Source organism: Colius striatus, chromosome 5 (assembly GCF_028858725.1).
Source record: "Colius striatus isolate bColStr4 chromosome 5, bColStr4.1.hap1, whole genome shotgun sequence".
NCBI lineage: Eukaryota > Metazoa > Chordata > Aves > Coliiformes > Coliidae > Colius > Colius striatus.
In genome coordinates, this window is record NC_084763.1 from 22,676,855 (window position 1) to 22,694,841 (window position 17,987).

The 17,987-nt window shown below is 40.0% G+C and overlaps 1 protein-coding gene across 2 annotated transcripts in view; it reads right to left on the reverse strand.

Moving 5' to 3' along the window:
• The window catches only part of CREB5 (cAMP responsive element binding protein 5), a 261,919-nt gene that overhangs the window by 69,508 nt on the left and 174,424 nt on the right, over positions 1-17,987 (reverse strand). For both annotated transcript variants that reach the window (XM_061996946.1, XM_061996948.1), the window contains 2 exons: positions 6,348-6,474; positions 4,175-4,285 (listed from right to left, as the gene is read on the reverse strand). In XM_061996946.1, the coding sequence (XP_061852930.1) occupies positions 4,175-4,285; positions 6,348-6,474 (238 nt within the window). The remainder of the gene's footprint in view (positions 1-4,174; positions 4,286-6,347; positions 6,475-17,987) is intronic.

Sequence of the window (17,987 nt, forward strand, 5' to 3'; positions counted from 1 at the left end):
AACCTTTAACTCTCATTAAGGCAGACAAAAATTAATGGTGACGACAAGTGGCTAACCACAATTTTTTCCACTTCTCCTTCTCCCCACTCCCCAAAGCTGTCCAGCATTCTTAGGCAAATTATGAGGTTCAGTTAATATGGATATTTTACTATTATAATTAGGAACATACTCATTACTGGTTTATTACTTCTGTTTTCTGTATGTTTTCACTCTTCCATTTCATAGAGGCTTTCAAATTTGTTTTATTATTTGTTCAATCTAGTGCAAGGCAAAAACAATAGCCCACAACCCTACACACTTATGATATATAATTTCTTTCTATTTTTTTAAAGAACCATACAGATTCTGTTAGGAAGGCAGGCACTGCCAAGCCCCACATATTGCATTCTGTTCAAATTTTATACAACTACATATCCAGTATGGGGCAGATGGGGAAGGTAAAGGAAAAAACTAGCAGGTCAAATTGAAAACTGTATTTTTAAGTTCAATTATTTTCATTGTCAGATTGCTTTTTATACCACCTTTCAGAGCTCATAAATCTCTACAGGTAAAGATCAATGCCCTGCAATTCAGATAGAGAGTCATCAGCTCCACAAAAAAGACCTTCTGTCACGCAGCCTTCCAGTGCTTTAGTACACACTATTTATCCTTCACTCCGGTAATCCACGCAGGATTGCACTTCCAAGTTACAAAACCTTGAATGTTCTGAAACTGCAAACCCAAACTCTACGTAAGCAGTACATTAAGGCAAAGGTACCACCAAAAATCCCAAGTTCATAATATTCTCAGCCTACTGAACTACATGTTAATATGCTACACGTACTATTCTGCAAATTTTTACCATGTACACTTAGACCTGTATGCTTCCTCCACTTTCCACTGCAATATATTTTCATACAAAATCAATGTGTGTTTTTGGTGGGCAGCATAGAGGTTTTATCCACTCAGCTCTGAATCTAAGAAGAAAGTAGTATTGATCTAGATGTTCACTCATTCATTTACTAGGACAGTTTTAAAGCATTAGGTGATAACCTAATTGAGAGGCACACTGTGAGGGAAACTCAGATTGTTGTGATAAATTAAATCAGTTCTCGGACGTCATCTGTAATACCTTAATATTTGAAGGAATGTTCTCCTGAAAAAATTAAACCAGGAAACAAATACCTTTGTGTGGCCTTCTACAAATACCAGGCCATACAAGCTGATTAAATAGATATAGATAAATAGTTTGTTATAGAAACATAACACTAATGCAACACGTATTCTATGAGTATCTGTAGATGTCCTTAGATATCAGACAATGTATGTATTTATCCGCCTGACTTCCATTTCCTGACACAAACCGATTATGAACCAATCAAGAGTGTGAATCTTTTGCCATCTAACTGCTTTCTCTAGAAAACCTGGCATCACACAGCATTCATACTGATACTATTTATTCACATTCATTTTCCAGAAGCAAATTAAATCACATGAGTTAGCAAACAGTGTTAAAACTACTCCATACGTGAATCTGCTTCTGCAGGGGTGTTAGACTAGATGATCTCTAAAGCTCCCTTCCAACCCCTACCATTCTATGATTCTGTGATACCAAATCACACTTGCATTGCTCAGGTACATACCTTCATGAGGACAGAAAGGATTTGATCTCACACCTGGATCTCACATCTAGAGGAGACTGTCCTGCATCCTCTCATGTAGGCAACAAAGAAAATGTTGATCCATCTGCCATGGATTTGGACGGCTGATTAATCAGGTCCAAAGTTGCCCAAATTTCTCCTGTTACTCTAGTCATTAGCTGCAAGCAGTTTAGATGACTCTGCCTAGTGTTCAGCATGTATTCTTTGCAATGTAAGGCCAACCTAAGAGCACACAGGCTGTGCTGGATGCGCCAGCAGTAACAGCATTAACAGAATCTAGGGAAATTTAAAATACCTTCCTAAGGAAATTCCTTCCTAAGTACCCTTCTGCAATCCAGAAGGGTACTAAGCACCTTCAGGTTTGACTTTTTAAAAAAGTCAGCAGAGTATATAAGTCTCATGCTTTGAGCACAAAGTGAAATAGTTAATAATAAGAACAAACATGCCTGTAATACAGATGATTCACATTTAAAATTCATGAATTTACATGTAAGAAATAATTTTGCTCTGAATATTTCCTACATTTTTCCACTTTGTGTTCATACAAAGTATTGTTATTAGATTCATGTTCCTCAAAGCAGTGGCTAAATGAAGAGGTTTTTTACGTTACACATGTGATCAAAAAGAAATGAGGCACAGAACTAGAATCCAGAATATTTTAAAAAAAGAGAAGTATTTTAAATGAAGAAAGGCCCTGAGGTTATTTCTCTTACTCTTAAGACTTAATGTATGTAGATTTTTTCCACCGTCAAAAGAGTGGCAGAAAGCCCCTGAGAAGCAAAGGTGCTGCTTGCTCACTCTACTGTGCTTTGGAACTAGCAATTTCTGTCTCAAAGAACCGTGCATTAAGTTTAGGGACAAAACCTGCTTATCCATATTAAGAAGTAATTTGTACTAATGCACAGTTCCAGCTACTAAAGCATCAAATTCTCACCATATATACCAATAATTTAATCTTGTTCTTAAGCAGCCTCGCACTTCCAGTAAAAAAAAAGAAAAAAAAAAAAAGGCAAGGGGTGCAGGGGGAGAGTAAGCTACAGAACCTTTAGTCCCCAAAACAGATGCCAGTTTTAGATTTATTCAGCCAAGGAGTATTTAGCTTGGCTCAGCTATGCTTGTGTTGAAAAAACACTTGCCTATTCCAAAAAGTTTTTAACAAGCTCAGCTGCAGATGCTGTTGCCATTTGGCATGTCACCGTCACTGTGTGGTACAACAGAGAGAGAACTCTTGACCACAAGTTTTCCTTGGCTGGGGGAGCCAGCGTTTTTGGCTATCGCTCTTCTTCTGGCCAACTGGCTGCATGTTTACAGAGTGTGGTTTTAGATGGGGTGTTAACAGAGGTTGGGTTAACAGCTAACCCAGACCAACAGTGAGGCAAAGGCATGACCTATCTAATCTAAGAAAACAGAGACAAAATAAGCTCATATGTATTGTTGCTCTTAACCTGGAACATGTACCATACCTATAGACAAGAAGATATTTTTCTTTGCCTACGGATAGATGACAACAACTTTAAAAGCCGTACCAGTCATGCAAGGTAGAAATATATAAAAACATGTGGTTGCTTAATCTTTGTCGGCTTGATTTCATTCTCTCACTTCAGACAATTTTACCTTGGCGAAATGCCACTGAAAGAAGTTCAATGAAGTTACTCCTGTTTTCCACTATGATGAGATATCTTGAGAGGATGTAAAAACCATACAGAGTTAAACTGCAAACTTTTGTCCTCATATTTCCACTAGCCATCAAATGGCAGTTCTGAAACTAAAATGCATAAGTGTTTGTACATTTTGGTTCCAGGGACATCAGTGCCAAATACCTCCATCAGAGTACATATAAAGCTGTGAAAAGTTACAAATGCCCACATGTAATTTAGATTAGCTACATTAATTCTATACCAGTACATTTGCCTGAGAAGCCTTGACCTTGTAAGATGTATAATAGCTTTAAAAAACACTATTTGACTCGTATAAACAAAATATTTTTGTTCAAATTCTGACTCTTCTTTTTTGACAGCAGCACCTCTGTTGCACTTGAGCAAAAGAAAATAACCCAGTTTTACATCGTTTGGTCTGCTTTTCTAAGGCTGCCATTACCCTGCCACACCATGCACCTATTCGAAAACAACTAAAGACTATGTATACTCCCTTCACATCAGACACATTTTAATTATTTCTTTATTAGCTAACATTTCTTTAAGCCAAGTTGTGTAGCACAGACACCATCAGAGAACCAGCCAGACCGTTGCTTGAATTCTACTACTCTTCCCCAAAACTTGTACTTAACGTAGTTTGGATCAGATAGTCCACCCTTCACTTCCGTTTCCTCTCACTGGGTGTTCAGCTAGGACTAGGACTGTCTTGAAAATTCACAGACATAAAGGCAATTTACTGCAGTGTATGAAAAAGAAATACAACCTATGACTAAGAATGAAGTAAGCAGTGTCTGGCTACATCCCCCACTGTCTGGGTAACCAGTATGCAAGAGCAGTATAAGGAAAAAAAGTATTTTAAAAGACTTTTCCTCTTTTTACCATTTTGGCTTCTGAATGCATTGGAGGGACTTGAGGTGAAGCACACGGATTATTGATGTTCGGCCCCTGCATTCCCATGATGTTGGAGTTCATTGACATTTGTCGCTCCATCTTTTAAAAGAAAAAGGAGAAAAAAAAATTAAAAATGTTTAGAAACATTTGCAAGAATTTATGTTTGATTTCTATTTAAATGGACTCAGCTTTATCTCTTCAAGTCATGGCTGGAAAAATAACAATCTGTGTTGTGAGTTGCACGTGTGTATGCACGCAGGCATGTGTTTCATCAGAATCAGCCCTGAAAACTCACAGCCAATTATAAAAAAGAAGATTTTACTAAACAAAAGTAGCAGCCACCCAGGTTTGCTTTTTTTTTGGTAACAATTTTTTCCCTTTCAGTATAACAACACTTGGAGTTAAGTGGTTTTAAAAGCATTGCTGTATAAAGTTGTGGCTTCTCCTGTCAGTGCAGTGCAACTTAGGTTGTTAAAAACATAAATAAAAATCTGCAATCTCAAGTATATGGAAAACAAGGCAGCTCTTTTTTCTTAACTCAGACTGCTCAGCTGAGAAGAGTTTTCCATATGTCTTGTAAGGGAAGCTTTCATGAACAGCTGAGATAGCAAGAAACAAAGAACTCCTGACTATTTAGAGGCTGGCTATTAAAGCAAACATCTCACTAGGCTGGGAGGGAGGGATACAATTCTGAATAAAACCTAATGGTAGTAAGGCCTGGATAAAATAATTTCCTGGAATGTTGTCTCCAGAAAGAGGCAAGCCCTGTTACACTACTTTTCATTAGTAGGGCTGATAAGGGTTGTGGTGCTGCTTTCAATCAGAGCTGAGAATTCTGCCTTACTTTGGGCTAGTCCTTGAACCTTTGGGTCATAGGAAAAAAAGATTTTGGATCTTCCTGAGCTCTTCTGAGCTGGGGAGCTATTTTTTGTGCCCTGTGGTGTGGTATTGACTCCCATCCTCCATGATGCCAGACTGAATGGGTGCTGGGCTTTGAGGAGAGGACAGTAACCCACTGCTTGCTGGTGAGGAGAAGCTGCCACTGCTAGGGCCCCTCACCCTCTCCATGGGGCAGGAGGATCTCCCACTGCCATCTCCCTGCAGCCTTTTCAGGAGGGCTGTGGGGAGGGGGCTGCAGCCAGATAAGTCAGTGCTGACAGGGTCTCCATGTTCACCTCCATGCTCAGCCTGCTTGTTTGCAAACAGAACTGCCCAAAGGGCTCCCTGGCAGGAACCCAAATGCCCTGGGCTTACATTGAAGCCAGGACGTTTTCTCCATTTCAGATTCCTCAGGAATTGTGCTAGGAAAAAAAAAAGCCCACAGTGACATGTTTCATACTTTTTTTTTGTTGAACTTCCTGGTTGATATTTCAGGAAAGCTTTATTGACAAGTTAGTAATTAATGACTTCTTAAGGACTGCTCAAATAGCAGCCAAATCTGAATCTTTGTAACCCTGTGGAATGTCCGTCTTGCTCCAGCAAAGCCAGAACAAGCAGTGTTCAGACCCCCTTCCCACGGTCGATCACTTTCAGGTTGTCTTCCAAACTGAACATTGTGGGACAGAACAGAAACTTCTGTTTTCACAATCCCCTCTTTTCCTCATCATCTTTACTCATCTTCACGCCTAATCTGCCCAAATGTCTTATATTGAAAACATTGTTAAGAACTTGAAGTCACAATTGCAAAGTACCCCTTTGTCTCTTAGAAGATGGAAAATATTCCTGTCTCTGTAGAAATGAATGGAAGATGAGCAGTGATCATGACCAGATCCTAATTAAGTGCAAGTTACCAGGCTGGAAAAGTTGCATTTCTTCCTTGTTAGCTGGTTATCTCCCACAAATAAGAGGATTATATAGAGTTCATTGGCATAACTTATGTATTTTACCAATACAAAACTTCTCCAGTTTTGTTTGACTTGAGACAAAGTCTGAAGTCTTTGTTCCAACACAGATACACTGATCTCACCTATGTGACCAAGTGCAAAAAACAAAAGTTGTTAACCTCGTGTAAACCATTTCTAATCACTTTCACACGAATTAACCTGCCATTATCTGCACCATAAATAGAAAATCCAGAAGACTTTCACCTCTGCATAGGCTGATTAAAGTAAAAAAACCCAACCTCGCTCCCCTTTAAAAACCCCCAAACCAAAAAACTTACAGGCATGAGCACAGCAGAAGATCCAGGCATAGTAGGGTTGGGCAGGGTGCCAGGCATAGAGGCAGGCATAGGTTGTCTTTGTCGGTTATGTAGGTGCAGTAGTGAAGACAGAGAACCTGGGACAGGCCTAGGAGAAAACGAATGAAAGCTGTCATGGGCTATGTAGACCAAAACAAGCCTTCCCGTGCCAGCCATTGCAGGGCATGGGCAACTCTAGACAAGGAGGCACAGATAAGCCAATCCAGCATTTGTCCTCTCTTGCATAAATCAGCAGAAAGTTTTCAAGGAACAGATGAATGACCTTCCCGCTACTATGTATTGGTTAAAGCATTAGTATAGTTCCTCTGACAGAACATGAATGTAAACATTAACAGACAGTCTCAGTCTATGCACTTCTGCATCTTACAGAGGCCAGCAAAAGATTTCTACAAAGCAAGAAAATGTCCTGGCATGCCACATCAATGCATTGCTGTAAATTCAGCCCTTGGGAACAAAAATATCTGGATAGTAGTTTTGCAGACTATGACTGAAATTTAAACACTCTGAAATTAATTCTGAAATTTTACCACCTCTAAATAATCTACTCTAAAGCAAGTATTTCATCTCCCTTTGTATATTCTCTCCTGAGAAACTCCACCAAGCCTTTGTTCCAAAGCAAGGTTCCTGATTTCAACAGGTAGCACATCACCAGGTCACAGAAAACGGGGGAAAAAAACCCAAACAAACAAAAAAGAAAATCAGCAAAATTACATTCAGATTAAGTAGCTTATAAAGGTAAAAATTACAGACTACAAAAAACCAGAGTGAGCTACTCTGGCAAGAGGAGTTCAAAAGATTTAGAAGGATTTTTTTAAGTACAGCACAGGGAAAGAGTGCACATGAGAAAGCTGGCCCACTCAAAAGAAGCAGAATCATAAAATTAATGGATTAAACAAAGCTGTGACTACTCTGAAAATAGCCTTTAAGAATGTCATCTTGGGAGTCAGTTAAACTAATCAGCTTTTTTTTTTTTTTAAATGATGAAGAAAGTATAAGTTGCTTGAAGTTTGGAGGAAATACAACTTGTTACCTTTTCAAAAAGCATGAAAATAAGAAAGGTTTTACATAGAGTGCCTCAAGAAATATTGCTAGTACAAGCTGGTACATTCAATTCTCACAAAGCAGGATCCTCTGCAGTACAGCACATGCTTTACACTGTTTATTAGCCAGGTGAGTTACCCCTAAAGATATAAGAAGAACCAGAGTGAAGGGGGCATAGTCTGGGAGTTTGAAGAGCCTCTGGAGGGAGGAGCATGGAAAGAGTCTAAAGGTGTCTTGAGCCTCTAAACATCAGGGCTGATTTTCATCCTTAACAGAAGAATCCTTTGATTCAGTGAGAAATCCACAGCTGGCCATGAAAGCCTCAAAATCAGGCTGGGCTGGTCAGGAAAGCAGAGTCATAACCTCAGAGCTGTGAGGGGGAGGACAGTCGCTTCTCCCACTTGGTCTGAACTGTGTCACACCAGATGATGAGGCTTTACTACTTGTTCCTCCAATTGTAAATGACACTGGCAATCATGAATACCTGCACATCTCCTCTATACTTTAGCTGTCATTTCCACTTATCTAACAACAAGCAAAAGGGCCAAAGGCTGTCAGCAATGGGATTCACAGAAATCCTGTATGGAGGACACCACATCCAGGGTCCCAAAATGGAGGTGTCTGCCTCATGGCAACACCAGCTTCTTCTGTCCTACAAGTCTTATTCTCTTCTGCCCAGGGCTCAAACCACCTAATCTCTCTACCTTAAAATTCCCAGGATTTCCCATCCTTGGACTTCTAGTCCTTCAGCCCTCCTCTCTTCCAGACCATTTCCCCCCCAAAACATTTCTCTCCCAACAAATTCCACATAAAGTCCTTGCCTTCTCAATCCCTTGTACTCAGATACCCCTCCTCCTCTCACCCTTCTGCCCTCAGCTGCCCTTTCTTTAGCAGCTGCACATGACTGAACCCATCCTTTTGTTTAGCTCTCCACAGAGAGAAAAAGCCTGTGTTTTGAAGGATGCTTTAAAAATCCTCCCAGACACACACAGTACTTATTCAGAAGGGGAAAAAAAACCCCACAAAACAAAACAACAACTAATATATCTCAGATACAGACAAGAAGTTCTTCCTTTGCCTTTGCAGTTATCTACTGTTGGAGAAATATGATGTACTTTACATCTTCATACTCCTCCAAAGAAACTCAAGACAGTGCTTCCCAAATACGTGTTGTAACCCTGTGAGAAGGTGCAAGAAGTGCTGTGAGGGAGCATGAATCAGCTTCCGGCATAGGGTACTCTACAGTCAGCTCAATACAAGGCTAAGCCTGGGCACCTGTGGTGGTGGTGGTGTAATTGGAATGGATGTAGTGCAGAAAAAAATGAGCTCAGAAAACATACTTAAAACACATAGCCCCTGACACATCCAATTCTTCACTTCAAACACAGCTGCACTCGAGCTAGCTGCACTAGCACTTGAGCACGCAAGAGGACTGATGAATCATTAGGACAGGGTCAAAATAGCATGAAAAGCAAAGTCAATGATCTTTTCAGATGAAAAAAGTTAGAGATACTGGGCCAAACATGAGAAGGAGAATGATCTCAGTTTGGTTTCCAAAGGCTATGGTGACCCCAACAGACAGAGTCCACTTCCCACCAGCCTATCCTCATCACAGCAACAGCCCATCAGAGCAGCAGACAACAAGCTCAAATGTTTCTTCTCTATCTTGTACTTTCAAATCTGTGCAACAGCAGCCATATGGAAGGGCTGGGACTCCCACACTAGGGGGAGGTGAGGAACAGAAGTGGATGTGCTTCCAGAGAAGCATCCTGGGTTTCCTACCAGGACAGCAAGCAGAGAGGAGCAGGCAGGAAAGGGGAAAGTGGTGGTACACTCTGACACGTGTCCTGGGATGAGGCTGAAGCATGCACCAATCCACTCGCTAGAGCTCTGGAGCCCTCTAGATCCACTGTCTCAGACACAGCCTACAGGAACTGTGGTGGCTAACAGGAGCAACTCATTCAATAAAAATATCACATGAGTTTTCAGTGGTACCAAAGTAAAACAAGTACCCTGACAATGGCCCTTCCCTCTCTTTATTCATTCTGAGACTGTCTCACATACAGACCCTTTGTACAATTCACCAGTTTTATAATAAGCTTAGGTGTTAGGCTGTTTGACAGAAACTTATTTTGGCCTGACCTCTGCAATTTGTGCAAAGGATTCTCAAGAGGCTTCATGGTTTGAGTTTTGCTTACATGTTGCAGAGCCAAAAACATTTCCAAAATTGCTTTAATGAGTTTGGGAATATGGGTCTTGGACAAAAGAGAGTTACTCGTATTTATTAAAACAGCAAAAAAGCTTCCTTGCTGTCCCCAGTTTCACCTTTAACGCTGCTTTGCTCTGGAAGTCTGTATATGCTTTACACTTAAGTATATGCAAGTATATATATGCAAGAAGAAAAAATCTTTCTTCAGTACTTCAAGTATTTTTTCTTGCTAAACTCCTGCTAGGCTGTTACCGTGTGTGTTTTTGCAAAGAGGTGCAGAGCAGTCAGAGAGACCTTGTGCTTCGAGGTTGAGAAGTCTGCACCACTCCTGCCACCAATAAAAATGCTGCATAATACACACTAGATTCCTCTTCCCCTCGGGGAAGCTGACATTGGCCAGCACTTGTGAATACTTCTGTTGCTTCTACATTGAATACAGGTCATTGATTAGCATGTGCTCGTGAGCACTCACTCATGCAGTGCTCAGGAAACATGTATGGCACAGAAGCGTACAGGCTGAGATACTCAATTTATCTAAGACATTTCTTCTCCTTCCAAGGACAACACAATCTCTTTTGTTGTTGCTTTCTATCCTGCAGCAAAGAAAGTCAGCGAGAGTTTGTAATTGTTATTTTTAATGTTGGACACGTTGACTCTGCTCCTCTCTTTGTAAATGCTGAGGACGTGCTGCCTGCAGCCTGTCAGTCAATACTGCTGACTGAGGAATTTTAATTCCTTGGCACCTACGCAGCTCAATAACTAGGGCTCTTGGGCAAACAGCCCACAAATAAAGGACAGATAAGATAGAGAACTGGCAAGTGCTCAGCCTCAAGGAAAAACTGTCCATCTGTAGGGTTTTTCCCAAATTCAAGAATTTTCATTGTGTTCCAGCAGGAGCCTGCTGTTGGACATGATGGAGTCTAAGTCAGCATTTGTACACTACCTCTTTGCGTGTACGTGGCCTGCATGGATAGCTTTACGGTGGCTTAGTAAAATATCACGTTAGCCAAGCTGCTGCAACTGACCATGTTGGCTCCCCTCCCTCTGCTCGGCCATGCTAACACCATGAGTCATCCCTACTAACATTTAAACAGATGGGCGGTACCCTACTAAGCCACGGTGACTCGATCATGTTCCACCATGTGACTCTACCCAACTATTAAAGATAACTCCACCAATGTAATCAAATACCTGTGATATATACTTCACCATATGCCTTCTTGATTAATACCAAATACTCTGCCTGCTTTGCCACAACACCTATTTGACCCAATTTTCGATATTGTCTGAGGACTAAACACTACCATTAATCTATTAAGAGATTAGGCTTCCCTTAACTTGGTAGTCTTCAAGGACAGTTTCTGCAGATGACACTGCCGAGGTCTCATGAGATTAGGTTCATACTGATTTAGACCATTCAGGGCTACGTGCAGAAGGACTGATGCTATTTAAAGTATCACTGCAATATGTTTTCTATTATGGTAAAGTACTCTGAATCAGTGGGTCTTACTCCTCTTGCTTCTTACCCTCCTGCATGTAGTGTGCATACAAGGTTCGTAAGAATACCTACACCACAACAGTTTGCTCTACTTTAGTTAGTTCTAGTGTGGAAAAAGTAAAGCTGTAAGTATACAGAGTTGCACTGGAGCAAAGGAACTCATCCCCTGACTCTCTGTGTCCTCCAGACACAGCCAGCTCACAGAGGAGCAGCCCACAGATGGTTATGCAGTGGCAATTCGCCATGTTGGGTCAGCACTAGCTCAGGGTTTTATGCACCACGCTCCAGTTATGCAACACAGACTTGCCCAGACTTTCATTGTTTTATATGTATGTATTTTTCTATGTGTATGTACACATATCTATACATATTTATTATGTCAATGCCTAGAAGCCTTGGTTTAAAAACTATGGGTAATGTCCTGCCCCAAAAAGCCTACAGTCCAAGGATAAAATGAAGAAGAACAAGTGGAAATAATAGGGAGACATGCATGAATAAGGCAGCAAGGATAGCATTAGTATCAATATCAAGAGGAGCAACCACTGCATACCAGCAGCCTGGATCTTTTCAACGTGTGTATGTGCACATAATTTGAGTGGTTTTCAGGCAGAAGCACTTAAGCAGCCTACCATGCTAAGAATGAGCACAATTGGCTACGGTCCACCTTCTGGATGTCCCATGGGAAACAGGTTATTGTCACAATTAAAATCTTCATTGCTAAAATGTTCACTGTGAACCACACGGTCACTGGAACATGTGGTTCTACAGACCAGCTGCAAATTGCTTCCACAGTAGCTATTGAGACCAGAGTACCTGACCCATACACTGTCCTTGACCTTTAATATTTGAAAAATTCAGTCAGAGGGCAAAGAAGTGGAGGGAATGTTTTAGCCTGAGAAAAGTCTAGTGACTAGAGGGGTTGCCTCACTTACTGCTGGACTGCTGTTGTTTGATCCATGGTGGCATTATTTAAATCTATCAATCCAGCCATAGCTTTCTTCTGTGGCCCATTATTTGAGCTGCTCCCTCCCTCAAAAAAGTAAGGCAGTTCTGTCCAGTTTCAATTAATTCATTTGTCATTCAGAGAAGGAAAGAAAAAACAAACACAAAGGAAAGCAACAACAAAGCATCAGACAAGTACTTTGAATACCTCACATAGTTTCAGAGACCTCACCTGACCTGGTATACTCCATGTTTAATGATGTTTTAATCACAGGATCAGCAGAGACAAACTTTCCAAGAAGCTGGAAGTTTGTGTAGCCAGGTTTTTCAGAGAGCCAATCCATATTCAGGGAAAAAGAAAACTGGCACCTAAAATGAATGGCTCCCTGCCAACCTAGTAAAGATCCTTGTTTGTATTTCTCAGACAATTCAGACATCTGTATGATGTGGGTAGATTATTATTATCAGTAGCAGACATTTATACTGCAGTGGTGCCCAAAGGTCCCAGTCGGGACTGGGACCCTATTGAGCCTGGCACTGTACAAACACAGATAAGAGACAATTCTTACACAGTGTGTTTACAATCTAGAGACACAAAACAGATGAAAAGTAGAAGACAGAGATAGAACATACAAGCAAACAAACACACTAAAGAATTGGAGACAGTTTAGTGGCACTCCTCAGGTTGCTTTTTTGTTTCTTGGTGGTTTTTATTTAACTTGTATGCTCAGAAATAACAGGACCGAGGAAGTTTGTAAGAGGAAGGGAGTAACTAAGATTGAGACACAGGAAGGGCAATACTCTAGAAAGGGAAAATTGTAGCTCATAATTTGGAGTATTTGGGGAGCATCCAGACAAAACTATGCTTTCTGTAGAGATTTTTAAACAGCATGTACATTTTCATATATGTGCTACCTTAATGTATTTTCCCAACTTTGGACAAGAAGAGATTTAAGTCTGGGAAAGAGAAACTAACTGATGGTAAAGACAATGGCAAAGTGAAAGTGATACTTGACAGTGTAATGAGAAACTAGAGGACTCAGATAAGATAAGGTTGAGCTTTGAAAAGTCCTAAAGACAAGACACTTGATTCAGAAGTGAAGGGAAAGCCCATGTAAGTGTTTGAGGAGAGCTAGCACAATTAAGATAGTGAGGCATACTTTTTTAGGCAGGGAGGTAGAAGAAATTCAGAAACAGGCAGCACAAAAGGAGCAAGATACAGCATACATATATGGAATGATACACACACAAAAAAGCAGGCAAAGAGATGTTACTTCTCAAATCGAGTATCCCTTGATGTCAGGTGAGAAGGTATTCCCTGGAACAAAAAAACTCCATCAGAAATCCATTCTTACTCACTTGATTTAAGTCATACGGAAAAAAAAAAAAATTTAAAACTCCAAACAAGAAATGGATACATTTACAGCAAAATGTTAGAAATATATGGGAAAGCGCTTCCAAAATTTGTTGAGAATTCTGTACTTTTCACCCAAGCTTGTAGGAGAAAAGCCTCAGAAATCAGCAGCCCTATTGCTGTAATGTATTCAGTGGGCCAAACTATTTAAAGATTTAGTCAATGATAAATCTTGCCATTAAAAACTCCAATTGTGCTAATGCCACCTATATTTCCTGAACACATGTTTAAGGAACCTCTGCAAATTCAGCATAAGTACAAGGACCAGCAGGTCCTTGGAAGCCTCACAGAACCCATTAACATTTGCCTTTTGGCTCTTACAGGTCTTAGAAACTGCTGGTTTCAATCTTCCTTTCCCTCTAAATATTTCACTGGGTCTTATTGCCTGACCCATTACAAGAAAAATAAGAAAAGCTAGAATGGTTTCTTAGACTATAACCTCCTTGGAGAAATTTAGGTTCTGCACAGTGTTATGCACACAGCTGGAACTCACAAATGATACGTGAAGGATAATGGCATAGTTAAAACAAGGAAACACTGAGGAAGGCAGGTTCAAGGGATTATAAAAGAACTAGTTCATACAAAACCACATTCTTGTATGGAAATAAAAAAGCAGGATAAAATCCAAAAACTGCAGCATAAACGTGATTTGGTCACAAAAGCAAGCAACGATGTCAAACTGATTCCACTGTCATTAGGATCTCCCGGCTCAGACAAGATCAAGCTTAATTCTTACAGAAAACAAATGATTTTGCATCACCACAAATAAAGGTGTATCAGTTTTCATTTACGAAAAAAGGTAGCAGTAATACAAATGTACCAAATGGCAGCTGACTTTAAAACAGCAATAAAGCTTACGCAAACAATTTCTAACACGTCCATTCTTTTTAAGAGTCGGGCTTAAGACTCCTGGCAAGCCTGGGAAACGAATTCAAGAAAAATTGAAAATGTAAGGCTCATTGAGGAAAAATATAAACAGGTTAAGCAGCTGGAACTAAACCTAACTACAGCATCCAGACAAAAGTGACAACTGAATACCAAGTAACTCTTCCACTGGGTTTGTGCTACCTAAAAGTGCTGGAGCCTGCCTTTGCTCAAGTGACTCCATTCCCAGTTACAGCAGTGCAAATAGCTTTTATCATAACTTTGCATCTGAAAAGCACAGTAGGTTACAAAAGGATGGAGAAAAAGCTCCTTTTACTCCTAAAGGATTGATAGGGTATTTGGAGAGCTCTCCATAAGTACTATCAACAGATCCCTTTACCAGAAACATGGTAAAACAAATTGCTCAAAATTCACTTTCTATGTACCCTTAATTTTAAGACCAGTGCAATTTCACAGAAATATTAAGATAGACGAGCTTTGTAAACTCTGCTTTATAACAAAAAATTTTAAAAACAATATTTTTGAAGTTATATATTTTTCCTTTTTTTTTTTTTAACTTCCCAAACAAAGCAGAAGTTTGTCTCTGAAAATAAGACGGTGAATTAAAGTGAACTCATGAAAACAAAGAACCAACAGTTTCTCCAGTGCAGGCTTGTTACCATGAGCTAATAATTCCAGACTTTAAGCAAGCTGAGCCTCTTTTTTAATAACTGCATGCCTCTAGGCAAAGTATTTCTACTAAAAATTATTGAGGCATGGAACAAGGCAAGGTGTGTGAGCTAATGTTGAATTGTTCAGTTACTAAACCAACTCCTATAGCAATGAGCCTGCTCTGAAATGACATATTATTTCTCTGTATACACTTGTATAAACACACTGCTTAAGGTTGAAGTCTGTGTAAGCTTTCTTTTCAATTAAAATGTCAAAGATGACAGCACATGTTTTCACTGTCCTCCACAGAATGATGGATGCTGCAGCAGCAGTTTCATGCCCATGTGTTTTAGAGAGGTTTGCCTGCCTTGCTGTCTAAGAAAGATGTACTTGCTGATCTCACATCCCTGCAGGCAGACAGGACTGTTATGGAGACCTTATGCTTTGGATAGCTTAACATCTCTTGACTTTTTCTTTCTCAATGTCCCCTCATGTGCCCCACATCCAGTCATAGAATCACAGGTTGGAAGGGACTTTTAGAGATCATCTAGTCCAGCCCCCCTACAGAAGCAGGTCAATGTTGTAAGAGTTAGAGTGGGAAGGTGGTTGTGCCCAAAAAGGTTGGGAAAATGGTTCTAAATTAAAACAGCAGGTTGCTCCTGGAGTGACAGTCCTTAAATCCTGGGCTGGTTTCTTTCTGATCATGACCAGTTCACTTCAGGCACCTAAAAGATCCGCACAGCAACACAGTTGCTGTCAGTAGTCAGCAGAAGAACACAGTGCACCTCAAAATATCTTCCTTCAATTAAAAAAAAAAAAAGGAAAAAGGATGAATCTTATTTTTTTCATTTCTTCAGCTCCATATCTGTGAAAATGAATAATACTTTCTCAATCAGCTTCTCATTCATTTTTGGCAGTCTAGATTTCGTATAAAACCAAAGACAGTGTCTCCAACTCATAGACGTAGTGCTACGGTTGGACATGGAGCACTCATTTGGTCATAATTTTGCAAGAAAGAGATTGACAAATGAAAACAATCTAAGTGAGAGAAAAACACTTGAGCATGTGCTGCTGGCAAACTGTCTAACTCTGATAAGACACAACCGTGCTGTAAGCACTATGGAAAACAGAGTTTGTCCACAGTCAGTAGTAAGGAAAAGAAGTAGGTATATACACGAGATGATTTATTTACCAAGATTTTAATTCTGCCCTCAACATCAACAATACTACAAAAATAACATATACCATAGAAATCTCTAAGAAAGGCATTACATAAGAAAATACAAACATTATTTCTTAAACCAAACAGCAAGTAAGTAAAATAGAAAATTAGAAGCTTGGAAAAATCTCAGATGAAATATGACATCAGCAGCAGACCAAAATTCAGCTCTCAATCCCATCCTTTAAGGAGAATACCAAAGAGTTACATTGTGTTTGTTAATGCTTGCTGCTTCTCTAGAACTTCTGCCATCAGCACATACTGCTGTGGTGCCAAGATCTCTCTAAAGTTAGAAATTGTGCATGACCCACCATGGTCACCGTCCTAAACGTGCTCGGTGCCTCAAAGCTGCTGGTTGTTCCACTGGGTGGCAGTGGGGGAGGAGGGAGAGGAGCATATACATGAGGGTGTACTCTCCATTATCTGTTTAGCAAGTCACCTCCAGGTGTAAAACTATCTTAGAGCTGCCAAATAGCTATAAATCTTCAGTGACCCTCTTCTCACCTCCAACCCACTTCACTGATTCCTTTCAAACTTTCATAAAGATCAAAATGAGTATATGCCATTTCCTGAGAGGAACTTTTGCACACACTTCATCTCTTAAACATGCTAAAAATCCCAACTGACAGCTGTATTAGTACAAATGATGAGAAGCACAGGGAAGAGGTGAAGCTCAAGGCAGAAAGAACAAAGTCATGGAGAACTGCTGCAGTTGTACTTCAACAGATATCAGCTCTGAGCTAGCATTACCTTCTCTGCCTACATCTGAATGTGAGTTACCACTGATTAAGAGCATCAGTTGAGAAAACAAGAATCCCAAACTCATGTGCAGCATATTTTACATAGCTAAGGTAACCTTCACTGAAGGACAGAAATCATGTTGGCTGCTATTTGCTAAGAAAGTCTCCTAGAACACTGTATGTTACTGAATGACAATGCCTCACAGCAATGACAGAGCACTAGAAGTAGTGGCTGCTGGAGATTTCACTGACACTTAGATGCTGACACAGTTTTTCCAGCAGTGTGTAAGGGGAAGAAGTTATAGGGAGTAAAAGCCATTGTTCACTCACGTGCAACTACAGGTATATGGGAACATTTCTCTCCCTATCCATCCATACACACTAAGAGGGACAACAAAATAGAGCAGGCATTGAAAAAAGTTTCTTTTATTTTTGCAACAAGATGTTTATTGTCATTGTAATTTCCAGTCACTATCTGTGCCCACTCCCTTCAAGTACTGGTTTGAGCATGAACCTGCAGCTAATTTTGAGGTTGGTGTTCATTTGTTTTCATATCAATGCAATTAATTTCCACTGGAAAATGCATCTCAGGCATTCAATCAAAATAGGCCTAAAATAATTCTGAAAAGCTCATCTGTCTCCAATCTATATAATGTTTTAAAAATTGGATGCATGCCCTGCAATAACATTGCACTTCACAAAGCTTAAAGCTCTAAACTTGAGGGTATCAGTTACAATGAAACTGTAGTAAATTAAAACATTCAGTTTCTGGTTTGCATTGATTTATAAATATCGACAAAACTACTATTGCAGTCATTACCACTTTGAGTGCTCCGAGTTGAATTTTCAACAGTTCAGGGCTATTTTCATTCTTACTGTGGCTACAGTAGCCTTTCAAGTCATAGATCAAATTCCAGATAACATGTAAATATTAAATCTTAGTTTTCAAAATATGCATACAAACGAGCTAATACTTATAATAAAAAGCAGCAAGTCTGAGTG